Below are 16,981 nucleotides of genomic sequence, written 5' to 3'. Positions count from 1 at the left end.
ACTGATGTAATATTGCTTCATTCGCATCCTCCCATGACCCTCTACCACTGTGCCAAATTTCACATGGATTGACCAAGTCAGTCAGGAGAAAAACGTGGAACAGACAGACACACCCACAGAGTTTTCGTCATTATATAGTAAGATGACCAAGTCTATGGACACCATGCTAGCTGCAAAAGCCACATGGTTGTTACAGATGCAAGGCATGCAACACAGAGAGGTATAAACAAGAAAAACTCTGCTGCTCACAGACACATGTATTAGAGTAAAGGTGACGGCACCAGTTTTACACGGCTTGTAGTGCAGATACATGCACGCACATAATGCTATGTTGTCAGACAAAGTTGACATCCTCCTCTAGAGAGTTATAGACAACCATAGGTTTCTATGCATACAACTATCGCAGTGACTTTGCTTTACTCACCTGTCTGATCGTCATTCTGTGAGACTTGTGCACCACAAAGTCCTCTAATCTGCTCCCCATTTAACTTTCCTACTTGCTGTGTCCAAAATATAATAGGTCCAGTCCGCTCAGCACCTCTGCCCCAGTATAACCAGTCCCAGTCTCTCTGAGTTTTTCAACATTTTGAGTTGAATGAGGCTCAGCAGAAAGTCCTCACACACCTCACTGAGGGTAAAAGTTCCTCAGTGGACTGCTGGAAAATCCAGCATGTGCATGACAGCACTGAGTATTTAGTCCCACCCAGTTGGGTGAGTTTGAATTGGGTCACTTGGCATGCTGGTGCTTGGTGTGCTGGGTGGTAGAAACTGGTGATTAAATAAAGTAGACAAAACCTTTTTTTTCAATCACCTAAGGCACAGTAATGTTAACCTTAACCAGTAATGATGTAATTATTTATTATATTGCAGTTTTAGCCCACTGTTCACAAACTGGCTGCCCCAGCCCAGGTGTTACTGCACCCCCAACACCCCATGACAGCCATGTAAGGTAGTAGTATCTTTTCCAGAGTGTTGCTGGAACTCAGCCCCCCCCCCCCCCCCCCCTTTTTTAGTCTGTTTATCTGTTCCATTTTTAATTTTTTTTTATGTGACTTGTTTTTACTTTGTAACAGATGCAACTTCAGATGTAGGTAAGTGCAATATTTAGGACAGAAAGCCCCTTAGTAAAAGCAAAATTTCTTATTTTTACACAAAAAACAGCTTTGTTACAGTTATGAGAGTAATTTTAATACGCTACTTCTAACCCTGGTGTTAATATACTTAAAATGGAGCAGTAAACAAATTGTAAAAGAATAGATACCACAACTTGCCTTAATACATGTTTTTCTTTTTTTGTTCTTGTTTTTGTATTTAGCAGTGACAATGCAAACCCTGCAGTTGCACAGTCCTGACATACAATCAAAATATACACAAAACCCAACAGATTATTCCTATGCTTCTCATTAGAGAGGAAAGGGGTAAGAGTACAGATCTTCAAGTTAAGCAAGATAGTTTAAAATCACACAAAATAAAATAACTATTGACTTTTGAGTTTGAATCTGAGAGATTCTAGATTTTGTTTTAGAGGATTGCAGTGTGTGTGTGTGTGTGTGTGTGTTTCTGATCATGATCTCTGAAGGGAATGGACATTAGCTGACCAACCTGTAGCTGCATGATAATGGAAATTTCTCAGGCCCAATGGCCTACAGGTTTTGTAGTCAGTGACACTCCGGAGCACCACAGGAGGATTAAACTCCTTACAGGCACCACAGACTGTTACAAATGTAAATGATAAACAAGTGGCTCCTATGTTGTTTTATCAATTCAGTCTTTCTAGAAGTGTTTTAGAAAGCCAGTGGCTTAAGGTTTTATGAGGGGCCCTCTTATGCCCTAGTTACTCAGATTCAGATTCAGAATACTTTATTAATCCCCGGGGGGAAATTGTTTTTGTTCCAATGCTCCGTGCAAAGTAGAAATAGAAATACAGCATGAATGGAAACAAGAGATAAAGATGAAGATATAAATAAGATACTAAAATAGACAATGAAATAAATAAAATAAAATATTAAAGTAGACATTAAAATAAAATAAAATAAAATCTGAAAGTAGACATTAAAATAAAATAAAATAAAATATTAAAGTAGACAATAAAATAAAATAAATAATAAAATAGTAAAGTAGACAATCTGAAATATATACAGTATACAATGAAATGGTTGTAGCGTTATAAATGAAATAAGAATGAGTAATTATATTGTGTGTTTTGTTTTATAAATAGCCAAATGAGTCCGATCATCAGAGGGAGGAGTTGTACAGTTTAATGGCCACAGGTAAGAATGACTTCCTGTGGCGCTCAGTGGTGCATTTAGGAGCAATCAGTCTCTGGCTGAAGGTGCTCCTCTGTTCGAGCAGAGCGTTGTGGAGAGGGTGAGAGCCATGCTGAAGTATCGCCTGCACCTTTGACAGCATCCTCCTGTCTGACACTGCTGTCAAAGGGTCCAGCTCCACCCCCACAACGTCACTGGCCTTTCTGATCAGCTTGTTGAGTCTGTTGGCATCGGCTACTCTCAGTCTGCTGCCCCAGCACACCACAGCAAACAGAACAGCACTGGCCACCACAGACTCATAAAACATCCTCAGCATAGTCCGGCAGATGTTAAAGGAGCGGAGCATCCTCAGAAAATAGAAGCGGCTCTGTTCCTTCTTGTAAAGATGCACAAGTTATGAAGCACACACACACACAGAAAATTAGTGGTTTAACCTGATAGTTTTTTATTGGTAAATTATAGTTTTTTCAATAGTTTATGTAGAATACGTTTATAATTTGTTATAGATTGACACTGTTTTACAAAACCTGAAAACCAAGATGGAGATGGGTTTGCCTTATTTAGGGCATGTAATGTGAGTTCTTCTTTGAACATGGGCATATTTCCAGGTGGCAGTCGGGCCCCTCCACCCCATGGGCCCCAGTGCAACCACACTGCCTGCACTGTCTATGTTTACGCCCCTGCAGTAAGCTTTTAAATAGACTTTTCTGTCTGTGTCGACTTGTTTTCTCTCATCTTCAAACATTCAGTACATTGTTTACCCACTTTTTTTTTTTGAAAAGCGCCTTGACAGAGACCTTAGGACAATGTGGAAAATATTTGTTTTCTGTGATATTGTTATTTACCTTGAATTTGGACTAGGTGAGGCTTCATGCTGTGGTCTCATTGTGTATTCCAGCTAAGAACTCCCAGTGCTAGTCATCTGCAGCATCTTTTTTTTTTCAAGAAAATATTCAGGTGAAGTTAAAAAAAGATATAATTTCAGCTTGAAACCTTAGAACTCAGTGACAGAAGCACTTTCAGTGATTACTCACACTTGCGGTGGGAAAAAACTTTAGTGTTACCTTTCAAATGATACCATGCATATATATATATATATATATGGATATAGATATATATATATATAGATATATAGATATAGATATATATATATATATGTACTAAAGATGGAACAAGAACACCTTTCAGTTTACTCCAGGTATTCCTTGGATAGGCGTTTTAGGTGAATTTAGTGAATTTTACAGGATAATTCAGAGGTTCTAAGTCACCAAAAACTGCATGCCTTGCAATTTTAGAACTGACAGTGGAAAGTAACTTCATTTGAATAACTCTCATTTCCATACCAAGAAAAGTATTGTCACTTGTGAAACACTCGTGACCTACCCTGAACTGTTTAGGGGTGAATATTTCAGTACTTTTTTAAACAGATGGGCTGAGAGATAGGGTGCAAGCTAAGGTGAGGTGCATACTTAAGTACTTCACTTATAACGGAGGATACTAGTGTATTTTTCCTCTGAACTCCATGTTAATGTAACAGTTGGTCTCTGTTGTTTTCCACAATGTGAGATATTCTATCCTCTCTACTACTGTGATATATGTACTGCTGACCTCACTAGTGCCACTTTATCTAAGCAAGTGACTTGATGGACCAGTTGTTTCATGTGTGTCTGCTCATTAGTATATACATTTGATAAGATAAGATACACCTTTATTTCTCAATTGTGGGATCAATAAAGGTGTATCTTATCTTATCAAATTCAGCTCTCTAGTGCCATCTAGTGGTCTGTCAGAGCCTGGTTTCATAGTGGGTGCAGTGTACCTTACATTTGACAATATTCTTACAGTCCCTGACTGTTTGTATCATCTGTGTGTAGGTGAAAATCACACAATTTCCCCTCTTTACTTTCTAAGAAATTTCTTTAGAGAATACTGAGAATACCCATTTTGCTAATAGGCTGAGATGACTTGGTATCTTGGTAATTCAAATTAACTCAGGGTTTCACTTGTTTAAGAAAAGAAGTGTCAGACAGGGATTTCGCTGTGTGAGTGATTGCTGAACTTAGTGGGTGATAGACACAGAAGGATGCCCAGAAGTTATAGCGGGTGAGCTGTCACCAAGTGAGGAAACACTGTCTGGCTGTTGGAAGAAACATTCAAAGAAGTCATATATAATCAGTAATGGAAATATGCAGCATTTGGTAGAAGGCCACATGATATTTGCAAATCATAATACAAGACACACTTTGCCAGGATGTGACACCTCTACACTTAACAGCTCATGTGTGAGATTTAGTGCCCAAGACTGTGACAAACATGTTCTCTGTGGTTTCATGTAAAGTATTTGCTGCTGCTGTTACAGAGAAAAACAACATAGATGTAACATCTGATAAGAAGGTGTCCTTTCATACTTCTGTGTACAGTGTGATCTGTATAAATGCTCTGCAGAGACACAGGTACTGCAGGTGAGCTAGAAAACTGGCAGATAAACTGTGTGAAAAGCTTCAGTTTAGTAAATAGCTGAATCTGTTGAATTCCCAAGACTACAATCGCACAATAAATGACTTTTCAGTGGTTTTGTCAAACTACACTCATTTGAAGATGAAGATAATTATATCAAAGCATATAAAAAGCTTTCTGGTAACTTTTGATTTATAAAAACATCAGTAGCTGGCATTTGAATAAAGTTAAGGAGGTGGGGGAATTGTGCGGTCTACTGATTCATGCACAGTAGCAGCATCTGCAGAGGACAGATAAGATCGGTGACAGCTCCTCTCTGATACCTTTTTGTGGGTTATCACAGACACAGATCTTCATCAGAGTAAATACAGTCGCTAAGTATTACTGTGCACATTTCCGTCTTGTCTTTATCAGATAATCTTGGTTTTGATCGTTGGAAGTAAAGGATTTCCCCTGATTGGTCTATTAGATTCATCACGTTTACCTGTATGAGAGACGAGCACACGTGAAGCTGATGTGTTGTTTTTCTCATGAATCCTACTTTGATATAATAAAAAATCAGTGTACAATAAGCTGTTATGTCCCAGTGTGGAAATTGTTTATTGTTGCTGTTTTCGTTCATTTTGATTTTTGACCTGCTCTGGGTTTTTCCCCTGCCTTCTACTAATGACGGTAATACAGCATCGCCTCACCTTCCAACCCTCAAAGCTTATGGGAAATAATGAATGAATATTACTAGTTTCAAGACAAACTACATTTTCATGTGTGGGTGTATGTGAGTATACTGTAGTTTCAGAGACACCGGTTGTTCCTTGTACGTTTAATGGCAAAATAACGGAGGACAAAATAAAATATTTACAACACTCAGTAACATGTAAACACAATCTTCTGTACAAAGAAATATACATGCAAAAGTAAAAATAAGTCATAATAAGACATTCAAAATGACATTGCTGCAGTCTTGTTTTATGTGTATTTAAAATAGGACATAGTTATGAGGTTTACATCCTGGGTGTGAGGGCAAACTGCCCGACCCTCTCTGTACATCTTTACATCATGTATAGGCTGGGTTTCCCAAAGGCATTTTTATTACTTAGATCATAATTCTTCCATGAATAGGCTTTAAGAGGATTTGATAAACTGATTAACAGCATGATTTTGGGAAACCTAGATCCACACCAATAAATTAAAATGACACAATATGAGAGACTTAGACTGTACAGACCAACAAGAGTCACTGAACTCAACATGTTAGTGACTTCTTTAACACTAAATCAGACAGTAACTCTTACAACCTTCAAATAAAATAAGAAATAATGCAAGTTTTTAGTTCCACCTTCCTCTCTAGGTTGACTCCCTCAACTGGCACTTAAAAAAAAAGAAGTTTTCAACAACTTCATAACCTAAAGACATCAACTCAACTGAAACTGGAAACTGGAAGAGACCTCTGTCACAGCAGACACCTGCTTATGCTTATACATGTGAACTATTGGTGGTACAAGATTTGAGTGTCTCCTCAAAGGTTTACTGCATTCTCCACTAATTTAATTCATTTGTGGTGAACGGGGCCACTATGAGACATTTTTTCCAGACTTATTGCTCAGTAAAAAATGTCAATCAAGTCTGTCTTATGACATCAAACTGAGATGCTAAAAAAATCTAGTGACATACACCAGTATCTACCTACAAAAGCCAAACAAAGTCACACAGCAAACCACTTTGTGCACAGCTTGAAAAAAGACAAGTGAAATATTAGTGTATTTTTTTTCAGCAATAAACCACCAAACAATTTCTTATTACAATAAGAATAAATAAAACCAGACTGAACCTAGGTAAACACTCACATGTCCCAGTTCAGTGTGGCCTGTTATAACTTAACATGAGAAATCATTAAAAAAAAAAACAAAAAAAACAAAAAGAAAAAACATTTTAGCAGGAAAAAAAGCATAATCAACTTTGGTATTGTTACAGAAAATTAAAACATAACAATGACAAAATGAAAGCATAAGTGCCTATATTTTATAGATACACATTTTTATACATCATTTCTGAAAACCCGCCTCTTGTCTGGGGGGTTTTGCAGATATTAATACTGAACTTAATACGTAAGAGTTAACACAATACAGACATCTATCGCAGTACCAGGTACGTACATGCCTTTTTAAGAATACGGCTACAACACAAAGTCTTCATAAATAGTTGCATAAATGTTAAAGCTGCAACATTGCACATGGGAATTGATGCAAAATACGAGTGCATTTCTAGTAGCAGTTTGCTCATAGTGAAGATCCAGCTGCAGGGAGTGTCTCACCTCACCAGCTGCATGGATTCACTGATACTCGACAAATTAAATACGTTTTGTTCATTTGAGACAAATTGTTCAAAATGAGAATGAAAGGCAGGATTACGTTATTTACAAATAAGGCGGATGCAGGTAAAAATCTGAGAAGCTTTGCCAAATAGCTTTAATGCTTGTTCAAGTGAATTTAGTTTCTCCTAGTGTCACAAACTGAAATGATTTCACCTTTCAAACTCAACGGGGGCATAAAGATAAGCAAACTATTGCACTGAATGTAACTATAATGTGTTTCTGGAAAACATGGTTTTGGTCTTCATCTTGTTCTAGAATAAGCGGACCCTGCTGACGGGCGCCACTTTGTTCACACGTCTCACTTCTTTTGTTTTTCTTTCTACTCGCTAACTCACCTTTGTTTTCCAAAAGGTATGAATAAAGACAGTTCTCTGTTTCCTCACTGTACATGGTTTCATTTACAAAAAGTAATCTCTCGTTACAAAAAAACATATTCTTGTGTTCAACCGAAAGCAGCCTGAATTATTCTTATTATACAGTATTCTATTTCCTCTGTTTTTTTTTAACACTGTCCGAAACGCAAGACTTGCTCAAGCTTGCTGAGGAAGCTTGGTTTTCTCTCCCTGCTAAGTCAAGGTTTGAAATCTCAAACAGATTCCAACAGTTCATATGTTGTGCAGGCATAATGACAATATGCCAAGGTTCGGGAGGGGATGTGGGGAGAGTCAAAGGGTTTATCAGCAGAGGTCGGTCAGTCAGCAGCAGCAGGACTTTTGTGGCTTAGTGAGGGAAAAGGTGATCATTGTGGAAATGTTGCTGGTGGTCCTCTCAGTCACGCAGCTCAACTGAACAAAGTTAACTTGTTACTCATCCTCCATAGTTTGCGTGACGAGCAGGAATTCCTTCTACACCACAACAATGCAGGAACCAGTGTCTACAGTACATCTACCATCTATGACCTGTTTGTTAGATGTGGTTGAGCAGGCGGCTGTGGAGGAAGGCCTTAATGGTGCCAATGGGCCGAACATCGTTCTGGTGTTTCCGTCTCTCGATGAAGGAAATGAGTCTGGAGGTGTCCAGGTGATGATTCTGAGATGGGGGCAGCGCTGGTGGCTGTGTGTGATTCAAGGTGGCATGGCCGACGTCCCTGTGTATCACACCTCGAGGCTGGAGCCAGGGCTCCTGCAGGCAGGACGCTGCAGAGGGACGTCGCTCTGGCTCGCCCTGGAGCAGCAGGCAGACAAAGTCCCTGGCAGCTGGGCTCACACCTTGGAAGTAGTCCTCTGGGAAGCTGAAGTCCAGGCGACAGATGTTGAGACACGTCTCCTCCAAACTCTCATCCAGGAAGGGGGAGGCACCACTTAGTATAACGTAGGTCACTACCCCTGTAAATAATCCAGTCATTACACCAGTAGATAAATCAATTAATATGTCTTATGTCTTATGATGTTATAAGCAAGTTAGAAACAACGTGTGCTGATTACAGACCTAAGCTCCAGAGGTCAGACATCAGTGAGGCAGGCTGACCCAGGACCAGCTCAGGAGCAGAGAACTCTGGGCTCCCCAGGAGAGAATGGATGTAGAAGGAAGGTGGGTTGAGCTGAACGGCATCACCGAAGTCTGTCAGCTTGATCACTGGCTGGGAAGACACATGTTCCACCACTATGTTCTCTGGCTGCAGAAGCAGAGGAAGTTAACTTTAGGACAACACACCCAGAGAAACATCCACCTTAACACTAGCACGCCCACTGGGCTGAGTGAGTAAGCTTATATAGTTTTAAAGGTCCAGTGTGTAGGATTCAGGGGATATATTGGCAGAAATGGAACATAATATCACAAGTATGTGATACTGCGATGAGCAGCGTTGGAAAAACACTGATTTGTAACGTGAAACTGCTTTATTCAGTGTTTTTACCAGTTTAAATCACCGGGTCTGTTAACTTAGGAGAGGAAGAGACCTCTGCGGGTAATTCAGTCCCTGCCAAAAGTCTCCTGAACGTCCCGGTCATAAGACATCAAACAAAAAAAGGTGAGCACACATTAGCACAGTGGTTCCCAACTGATTCAGCCACAGGGTCCAGATTTCTCCTTAGCCATTAGTTCAAGGTTCACATACTTTTACACATTCAGCGTCATACTTTGCTGTCTCTGTCAAGTAGCTGTCTCTTAGTCACTCACTCTACAGCAGGAAACATCACTTCAGAATAAAAACTCTGTGTTGGAAATCCACTTTACTTTAAAAGTAAGGGTCATTTTTTTTTTTACAAACATGACATGTTTGCAGGTCACTTGCGGTCCATTCAGAATATACCCGCGACCCATCAGTTGGGAACCACTGTATTAGCGTGTTGCAGATGAGCCACCCGTCAATAAAAACCTCCTGAACAATGAACACTGAAGGAATTCTAATTAGGAGAAACCCTAACTGCTATACGCCACCAAATCCTCCTAAATGTTACACACTGAACCTGGAAGTGGTTTGCTGACTCTTATCATACAATTCATGCATCAAAGAGGTTTCTTTACAATGACCTATTTCAAATTCTCAGAGCCAATTGGGATGTCTTCAAGTGTTTCTTGTTGAGTAACAGTCCCAAAAAAGCAATGATAGTCATTTTGCTTTCACATTAGATAAAGCAAATCAGAAAATAGATGGAAACAGAGATTTCTGGCTTCTTTGTAAAAAGAAAAAAAAAAGAGAGATCTACTTACATGAACTGATGAGATAAATGACTATCAAAATAGTTGCCAATTAATTTTCAGTTGAGTGATTAATCTATTAAGCAACTAATTATTTAGCTCTACACTCATGTATCTGTATTTCTTTACTTTGAGATCAAGGTGTGCTATCCTCCAGCTGTGCAGGTAGTGGAGAGCTTCAAGAATATCTCTGAGGTAGAGAGCCACCTTCTCCTCTGTCAGGTTGCCCCAGCTCACAATATAGTCCAGGAAACGTCCCTGGTCTGCCCTGAAAACACAAACACATAAACTTGAAACTTGCAACTTGAAATTCACAGGGATAAACAATTTATATTTTTCAAACAACGGGGAGCCAAAACAGCTCCATGGAAACACAACTGTACTTACATCTCTTGAACAAGTACATAGCTGTTGGCTGTCTCATACGTGTCCAGCAGCCTGACCAGGTTGGGATGATCCAGAGCCTGCAGGAGTCTGACCTCCTGCAGCACCTGCTCTCGACGCAGCAGCTTCTTGTTGACGTGTTTTGCCGCAATGGTCCGTTTGCTCCCTCTCTGGTCACACCGCTTAGTCACTGAGAACCGGCCCCTAGAGAGCAAACATGAGAGTTGGTAGAATGAATGCCTGCTGAGTATATGTTACTTTTGTTACTTCACTCTAGATTTCAAGTACACTTTCAAAGGCTCTACTTGTTTCAGATTGTGACAACCATCTTCCTGGCACTTACATTTGTTGGTTCAGTGTATGTTAGACTGTTTAGTAATACTGAGAATGTGTCAGTTTAAATGCGGTCAGCACTTGACAGTCACACATGAGGAGTTAACACAAAAGGTGGTTTTATTGGTGTATTACCTTCCTAGCTCAGTGATCTCTGTGTAGTGGGACTCAAAGCTGCTTTTCCAGAGGACTTCACTGCCATCATCAGGGGTACCTGAGAACACATATTGTATTCAGATTAGATAAAGAATATTAATGAGGAACACACCAAGCATGACTATTTAAATGGGACATTTACTTAAAGTTCAATTAATGTGTACAATTTAAATGGTTAACTATTAAGGTGGTGTTTGTACCACAGTGTGCCCAACAATTAAGCTTTTCAGAACAAACTTTACTGGCATATGAATAGTTTAAAGGGTTTCTAACATGAAAGGATTCTCACCTGAGACTCTGAGGCTGGCGGAGGAGGTGACAGAGCCTGCTACATTTGTGGCAACACAGGTGTACACACCACTGTCCTCTACAGACACTCCCAGGATACGAAGAGCTGCCTCTCCTGTCTCACTGTAGGGTGACAGATCAGCCATCAGACGAGATGCGCCATGCTAGCAAGAGATTTTCTCCATTTGATGATACTTTGCTTCATTTCACACGAACCTGATACTTGAATTGAATCAGTTCAAATCAAGTCATGATATATGCTGTCACCTGTAAGTGATGCTGTAGTGTCCGTTGTTGCTCAGAGTGTTGTTGTCAGGTCCCCGCCAAGTGACGGTGGCCCGGGGTCGACCACACACTTTACACCTCAGAGTGACGCTGTCGCCACCCTCACATGCTACATCGCTAACGGGGATGAGGAACTCTGGAGGAGCTGGAGAGAAAGAACAGAGGTCAGAGATGATAAGAGAAAGTGGTACTGCACATATTTCATATATAGACATATAGATTTGTACGGTTTATTGGTTCATTATTTCTTAAGGTTTCCTTTATCATTTTCACACACACTCATCCACTCCTTGGTCAGAAGCTACAATGTACATACCATCATGGATGAAGTTGGGATTTAGAAGCTGTAATGAAAAATGTGATGACAAAATTAGATTTCTTGCACAAACTAATACGTAAAGAATAGATTTATTGGGCTTGTAAAAATGATCTCTACCTTGACAGAGACTTTGTTGGCCAGGCCATCCTGAGACTTGCGGTAGCCGTTCTCCAGCTTCCTGCCCTCCTTGTCTCTTTTCTCAGACTTTCGGCGGATACGGAGCGCTGTGTGCCATGATAATGATTTTCTAAAGCAAACAAGACCAGAAGGAAGAAATCATGATGAATTCTTACATTTGCACTTGACTACTTTTGTCTCAAGAACGTGAGAAATGTCTTGTATCCTTACTTGATGGTTCCTTCTGGGAGTTCAGGTGTGATGGAGGTCGAGGTGTGTCCTAATACATAGCCAGGGATCCAGCCCTCAGCGGCAGGGCAGTGTTCATTGGACGCCCGGTACACCAGGAACATGTTCTGCTGGTTGCTGGCTAGCATTTGGACCACCTCGCCCTGCACCACACTGATCTCATCCTCCTTCACTGCCACATAGTCCTGGGTCACCAACATGGTGGACACACTGCTGCTGCTACTGCTTTCACTCTGTTGGAGAAAAAAATCAGAAAACTTTAGACTTTAAGAAAGCACAATGTAAGACTGCATATGCATGCAAATCAAACACCCACTCACACACCCACTCACTAAAATACACACATGCACACACATTCCTGAAAAAGGGGAGTACAGATGTGTATCAGTAGCTTCACACCAATCAAATACAGGATTTGATTGACAGTAACACACAAATGACATTGCTATTATATTTGACTGCTTGATGCATGCAGGAATCTTTGCAAAATGCCCTTTGTCTTGCCTAGATATGGTTAAAGCAACTGTTTACATCACCATGACTGAGAAGTTATTTCAAAAGACAGAAGTTATTGTTCTTAGAAGGTGTGAAACAGAAGCTATACAGAACTTTGTGGGTTCAAGGACAGAGCGAAGTTCCACGAAGAAATATGGAAGACATTCTGAAGCTTTAAGAAAGACAGAGCAGGTTGAAGTGAAGCACACAACAGCTTGTTTTGTCTCAAGGCAAACCATGACAGGAAGAAAGGAGGCAGGAGGTGATATGTAAAAGAGCTTCTCATCATGACAAAGCTTTGACCACAAATCATTGATTTTCACACGTGAATATTCCCCTGGGAGAATGAATGCAAAAGACCAAAGAGAAATGGTGATTTTTGATATCATTTGGTAACTGTTAGTGTGTATTAGCTGCAGTAGAGAAGCAAACACATACTGAAGCTCAGAGATTCTAAGAAAGCAAATACAACAGCTGCTCTATGAGTCAGATCCACACTGTTAGTACATTCTGGGAGAGTCAGAAAAGTCTCTCTCACACACACTGTCGGTGAAGTTAGTGCACTCAGATAGCCGTTAATCTCCAGTGTGGTAGTCGTTGCATATACAAGCCATTCTCAGAGCCAGCAGTAGGGTGACTGACAGACAGCCAGTCAGTGAAGGCTGGGTTAGTGACTGGTGAGTATCTCTAGGCCTCACTAAAGCCTGGGCCTCGACTTGGCATCTTACCCCGTTACTCTGGGTGGACTGTATGGACTGCTCGCTGGTGGAGGAGCAGGTGCTCATGCGGTCTATGTCCTTACTGTGGGTGGAGTGGCGGTGATGAGAGGGCGTCCCATGGCTTCCTCTGCCCAAAGTGTCCCCTCCACCACCACTGTCACTGGGGTAGGAGAAGGAACCAGGCCGGCTGGCGGGAGAGGGGGGCATAGCAGGGACCATTGCCCAGAAAGAGTTGCCTTTGTGGGCTGGGCTGGAGGGGACAAATGCTTCCTTTCCTCCACCTCCAGGGGACTGAGGTGAAATCAGAGGAGAAACTGTCCCGACTCGAGGGGTTTTTAGAGGCAAATTCAGAGGAGCCACAGCCATCTGTGGTATACCAGCTGTTTGATGTTTCTGTGTTTCTTCAATGCCCCCCATACCTGGTCTGACACTGGCCTCCATGCTGTCTGACGGCCTGTTACTGTTATTACTGTTACTGCCATGAGGACTATCCAGCATCCTCATCTTAGGGACCTCTGAGGCTAACACCTCTCCATTGGTGGTGGTGTCTGAGTAGGGGTTAGAGGGGAGGGACTGAGGGTGGCAGGGTGACCACATACCTGCTGATCTGTCGGGCCCCTCAGGACCCGGGGGATGGTGGTGGTGCACGGGCTGGGGGAGGCGTGAGGATGGCTGGGGGATGCGGGAGGGTCGGGAGCGAGGGCCGCACAGAGAAGAGGAGCTGCTCCCTGATCCTCCAGAGCCGCCGCCGCCACCTCCCCCTCCCATGTTGGAGGTACTGTTGGAGCTGCTGCCTCCTGGCAAGCCTCCAGTACTGCTGCTGCTACTGCTGGGTGGACCGCTCGGCCCGCCACCACCCACGTGGTTCCTCTGGTACTCTATGGGGGATGTCAGAGCTGTGGGAGAAGATGAGGGGCAAGATTTTCTTCATGTCACACAAGTACATTTGAGTAAAAACTCATAATGAAACATCAAACACCCTCGGAAAACACAAGAGATTAGTCAGTAATACGAGAGTGAGAAGTTCTAGTACAAACATCATTCTCTTACCATTGAGGAAATTTCGCTGGTTCTCTAGTATCTGGCTGACCTGGTGGATCCAGACTTGACTGACTCCAGGGCTCATTGAATGGAGGGTGTACCTCTCCAGGTTGCCACTAGATGATCTGGAGGTGAGCGTGAACTTGCAGGGGTCCTCTGCATTTTCTTCTAAACCCAACCAGCTCACCTGATGTGATGAAACAGGAAAGGAGGAGGAGGAGAGCAGAAGGAAGAGTTGAAAAAGTTAAAATGGCAAGGGGAGATGTTAGACCATGCAATTCTATTAATTGTTGAAGGCTTCTAATTTGCTCTAACAGTAAATTTAATTGATTTTATTGAGCTGCACTAACCTTGATGCTGTTCTTGAAGAGGTAGCCAGGAGTTGAAAAGCCCTTCTTTTTGTCGATGGGCTCGCTGAAGATGACAATCTGCTCAAACAGGAAGAGTCTCCTCTCTTTCATCCTGGACAGAAGTCCTCCATCCTGGTCTGACACCATGAAGGTATCTTGGAGGAGCAATCTGCCCTGTGCCACAATTTTACCCTGGAGAAAGAGGGAGAGCAGAGAAAGAAAATCAGGAGACTGGGAAAGTGGAGGATACCATGCTTTTCCCTTTTCTACCCATGTTTTGATCACTTAAATAGAGAACAGACAAGAGAGAGAAAGAGACAAAAGCAATGACTTATACCGCACATACCACCTACAGTACTTTTCACACATTTGCAAAATGAGACAACATTGACATCTAGTGGCAGTTCACTGAATTTAGAATTTGATATCTGCAGTGGATACGCTGTTTACACTGATAGCTTATTTAATTCAGTATAGTTGTCCAAGCACACACACAAACAGACATAAACTTAAGAATAAAGAGAAGTCTTACATCAAAGCCTTGAAGGCGCCCAACATTCATCATGTCATTGCAGCGCTTAGGCACCACACACATCACCTCGACAGCTTTCTAAAGTAGAACACGAGTAAATACAAACTTTAAGAAAATTGCATGAGAGTCAAGAAAAAAAGAATTGCAGATTTAAATCTGAGTCTTGTCACGTGTGGCTCTGGTAGCTGTGAATAAAGACATTATTGTATGCATATCATCATTTTAAGAAAGTTTGAGCTGCAACCCGGGCATCACATTACCTCCAGCTCTGTTGTATCTGCTCCAGCCTTCTTAGCAATTTTGTGAAGATCCTGTGAAAAAGTAGCGAGGAAAAGTGTGTTGACTAATTCTGTGTGTTCAATTTTTAGAGTACTTTTATTTTAACTGAATGCAGCCTGCAAAGTAAGAACAATGTGGTGGATTTACCTTCAGTAGTAACTGGTACTTCATTATACGCTGAACAGGTTTGATTAGCAGGTCAGTGATCTGCAATCTGTGGCCCAATCGCTGCTTGAGGTCCTGATGAAAGATACAAATATTAGTGTCTCTACACTGAAATACCAATCACCTGGACAATACAACATAAAGGACATTCTGTAGGTTTGCGTAGGTGTAGAAACAATCTTACCTCAAAGTAAGTGTCAATGTATTCTGACACAATGTGCTCAGATTTAGGTTTGTTCTGGCAGTACACAATGTACATGTGAAGCCTCCGCTCCTGCAATTGGAACAAAAAAAGAAAACAAAGCTTTTAAAACAAAAGCTTGGAAAATATTATTTATTCACTCTCATTTTTAAATTCAGTAAAATGTACTCAGTGATCTAATGCAAAACAAATGAGAATAGGTGTCTCACCTGTTTGACAAATAAAGGAGCCAGCCTGTCAGGATCCTCCAAACATTTCTCAAGCTCTCCCAGGAAAAAACTGCAGACAAATCAAAAGAGAAACACATTATTTAACCTGCCAGAAACACTGCACTGCATTAATTTTTATTTTATGCTTTCTTCAAGCTGGGGCAGGTATTACAACTTTAAAAACATTTGTAGTAGACTTTGTGGGGTTTGTTAACGGGAGAAGACTGCCAGCATTACTCTTTGTGCCAGTCATAGATCTGATGGATGTTTCCAAAGACGATCTTATCTTTTCCTCTCATGTCATCTGGAACACCTTCCTCTTTCATCCTGCTCATGTAGCCCTGAGGGGAGGAAAGTCAACTCATTTTTAAAACATACAGCAAACACCGACCAAAAAACAATCTTTGGAAGCTTAAGCTAAGATCCTTTGACATCTGTTTTTACCTCCACCACTGATCCCAGATCTCTGACATAGTCTCTCTCAGTCTCCACCAGCTCCAGAAGCACGTAACTGAGAGACACAAAACAGAAACTGTCAGCGTGTAATACAAACGTAATGCACTCAGCTGGGGATGAACATCAGAAATGTTCCATATAAGCACACAAATGAAGACGGACGTGATTAAGGGATTGAACTCAAGTAGCTTTTGTTTATCAAAACTCTAACACGGCACAGGCTCATAACTCACTGTCTCCTCTTGAGGAAGCCAGACTTGCGCTCATCCACCTCGTCGATGGGTGAAGAGGAGGAGAGGAGGGAGTTGTCGGAGGGGTTGAGGGAGGGAGAGCTGCTGTCGCCCTGCTCTACTGACAGAGAGCTGGGACGATCCTCAAGTGACTGGAAAAGAGAAGGACAGAGGAATGAAGAGAGAACTGTCACTGAGCTGAAAAACCAGAGGCTGACAGAGTACTTCCAGTTTGTGATCTTATCTTTTGGACAGCATGTTTCATTTAATGGTATTATCTTTACTTTGGTGTGTGTCCATACTGTATGGAAGCCAGTAGGCGTGTGTGTTGGGGATATTGGCCAGAGTGCAATGCCCATGTGTTGGAACAGTGGACAGCTGGCATAGTGAGTCACAGTCCTGACAGATGACTAGTAGGCCATGATGCCATTCTCTGT

General features: G+C 41.6%; 1 protein-coding gene across 2 annotated transcripts in view; it reads right to left on the bottom strand.

The window, feature by feature from the left end:
• Nucleotides 1-7,081: 7,081 nt before the first annotated feature.
• The window catches only part of triob (trio Rho guanine nucleotide exchange factor b), a 123,790-nt gene continuing 113,890 nt past the window's right edge, over nucleotides 7,082-16,981 (bottom strand). The window contains exons 41-61 of one of the 2 annotated variants that reach the window (XM_033641515.2): nucleotides 16,548-16,696; nucleotides 16,303-16,369; nucleotides 16,096-16,199; nucleotides 15,859-15,928; nucleotides 15,632-15,721; nucleotides 15,430-15,522; nucleotides 15,264-15,314; nucleotides 15,004-15,081; nucleotides 14,472-14,663; nucleotides 14,131-14,308; nucleotides 13,090-13,976; nucleotides 11,849-12,099; nucleotides 11,618-11,747; nucleotides 11,498-11,525; nucleotides 11,164-11,326; nucleotides 10,898-11,019; nucleotides 10,588-10,666; nucleotides 10,123-10,323; nucleotides 9,865-10,003; nucleotides 8,524-8,710; nucleotides 7,082-8,420 (exon numbers count right to left, since the gene is read on the bottom strand). In XM_033641515.2, coding sequence (XP_033497406.2) covers nucleotides 8,002-8,420; nucleotides 8,524-8,710; nucleotides 9,865-10,003; nucleotides 10,123-10,323; nucleotides 10,588-10,666; nucleotides 10,898-11,019; nucleotides 11,164-11,326; nucleotides 11,498-11,525; nucleotides 11,618-11,747; nucleotides 11,849-12,099; nucleotides 13,090-13,976; nucleotides 14,131-14,308; nucleotides 14,472-14,663; nucleotides 15,004-15,081; nucleotides 15,264-15,314; nucleotides 15,430-15,522; nucleotides 15,632-15,721; nucleotides 15,859-15,928; nucleotides 16,096-16,199; nucleotides 16,303-16,369; nucleotides 16,548-16,696 — 3,678 coding nt within the window. In that variant the 3' untranslated portion in view covers nucleotides 7,082-8,001. The remainder of the gene's footprint in view (nucleotides 8,421-8,523; nucleotides 8,711-9,864; nucleotides 10,004-10,122; nucleotides 10,324-10,587; nucleotides 10,667-10,897; nucleotides 11,020-11,163; nucleotides 11,327-11,497; nucleotides 11,526-11,617; nucleotides 11,748-11,848; nucleotides 12,100-13,089; nucleotides 13,977-14,130; nucleotides 14,309-14,471; nucleotides 14,664-15,003; nucleotides 15,082-15,263; nucleotides 15,315-15,429; nucleotides 15,523-15,631; nucleotides 15,722-15,858; nucleotides 15,929-16,095; nucleotides 16,200-16,302; nucleotides 16,370-16,547; nucleotides 16,697-16,981) is intronic. The other variant, XR_013492222.1, reaches the window with a different exon arrangement.

Source organism: Epinephelus lanceolatus, chromosome 10 (assembly GCF_041903045.1).
Source record: "Epinephelus lanceolatus isolate andai-2023 chromosome 10, ASM4190304v1, whole genome shotgun sequence".
Lineage (NCBI taxonomy): Eukaryota > Metazoa > Chordata > Actinopteri > Perciformes > Serranidae > Epinephelus > Epinephelus lanceolatus.
Note: the sequence above shows the minus strand (reverse complement) of the source record. Positions and strands in the feature narration are given on the sequence as shown.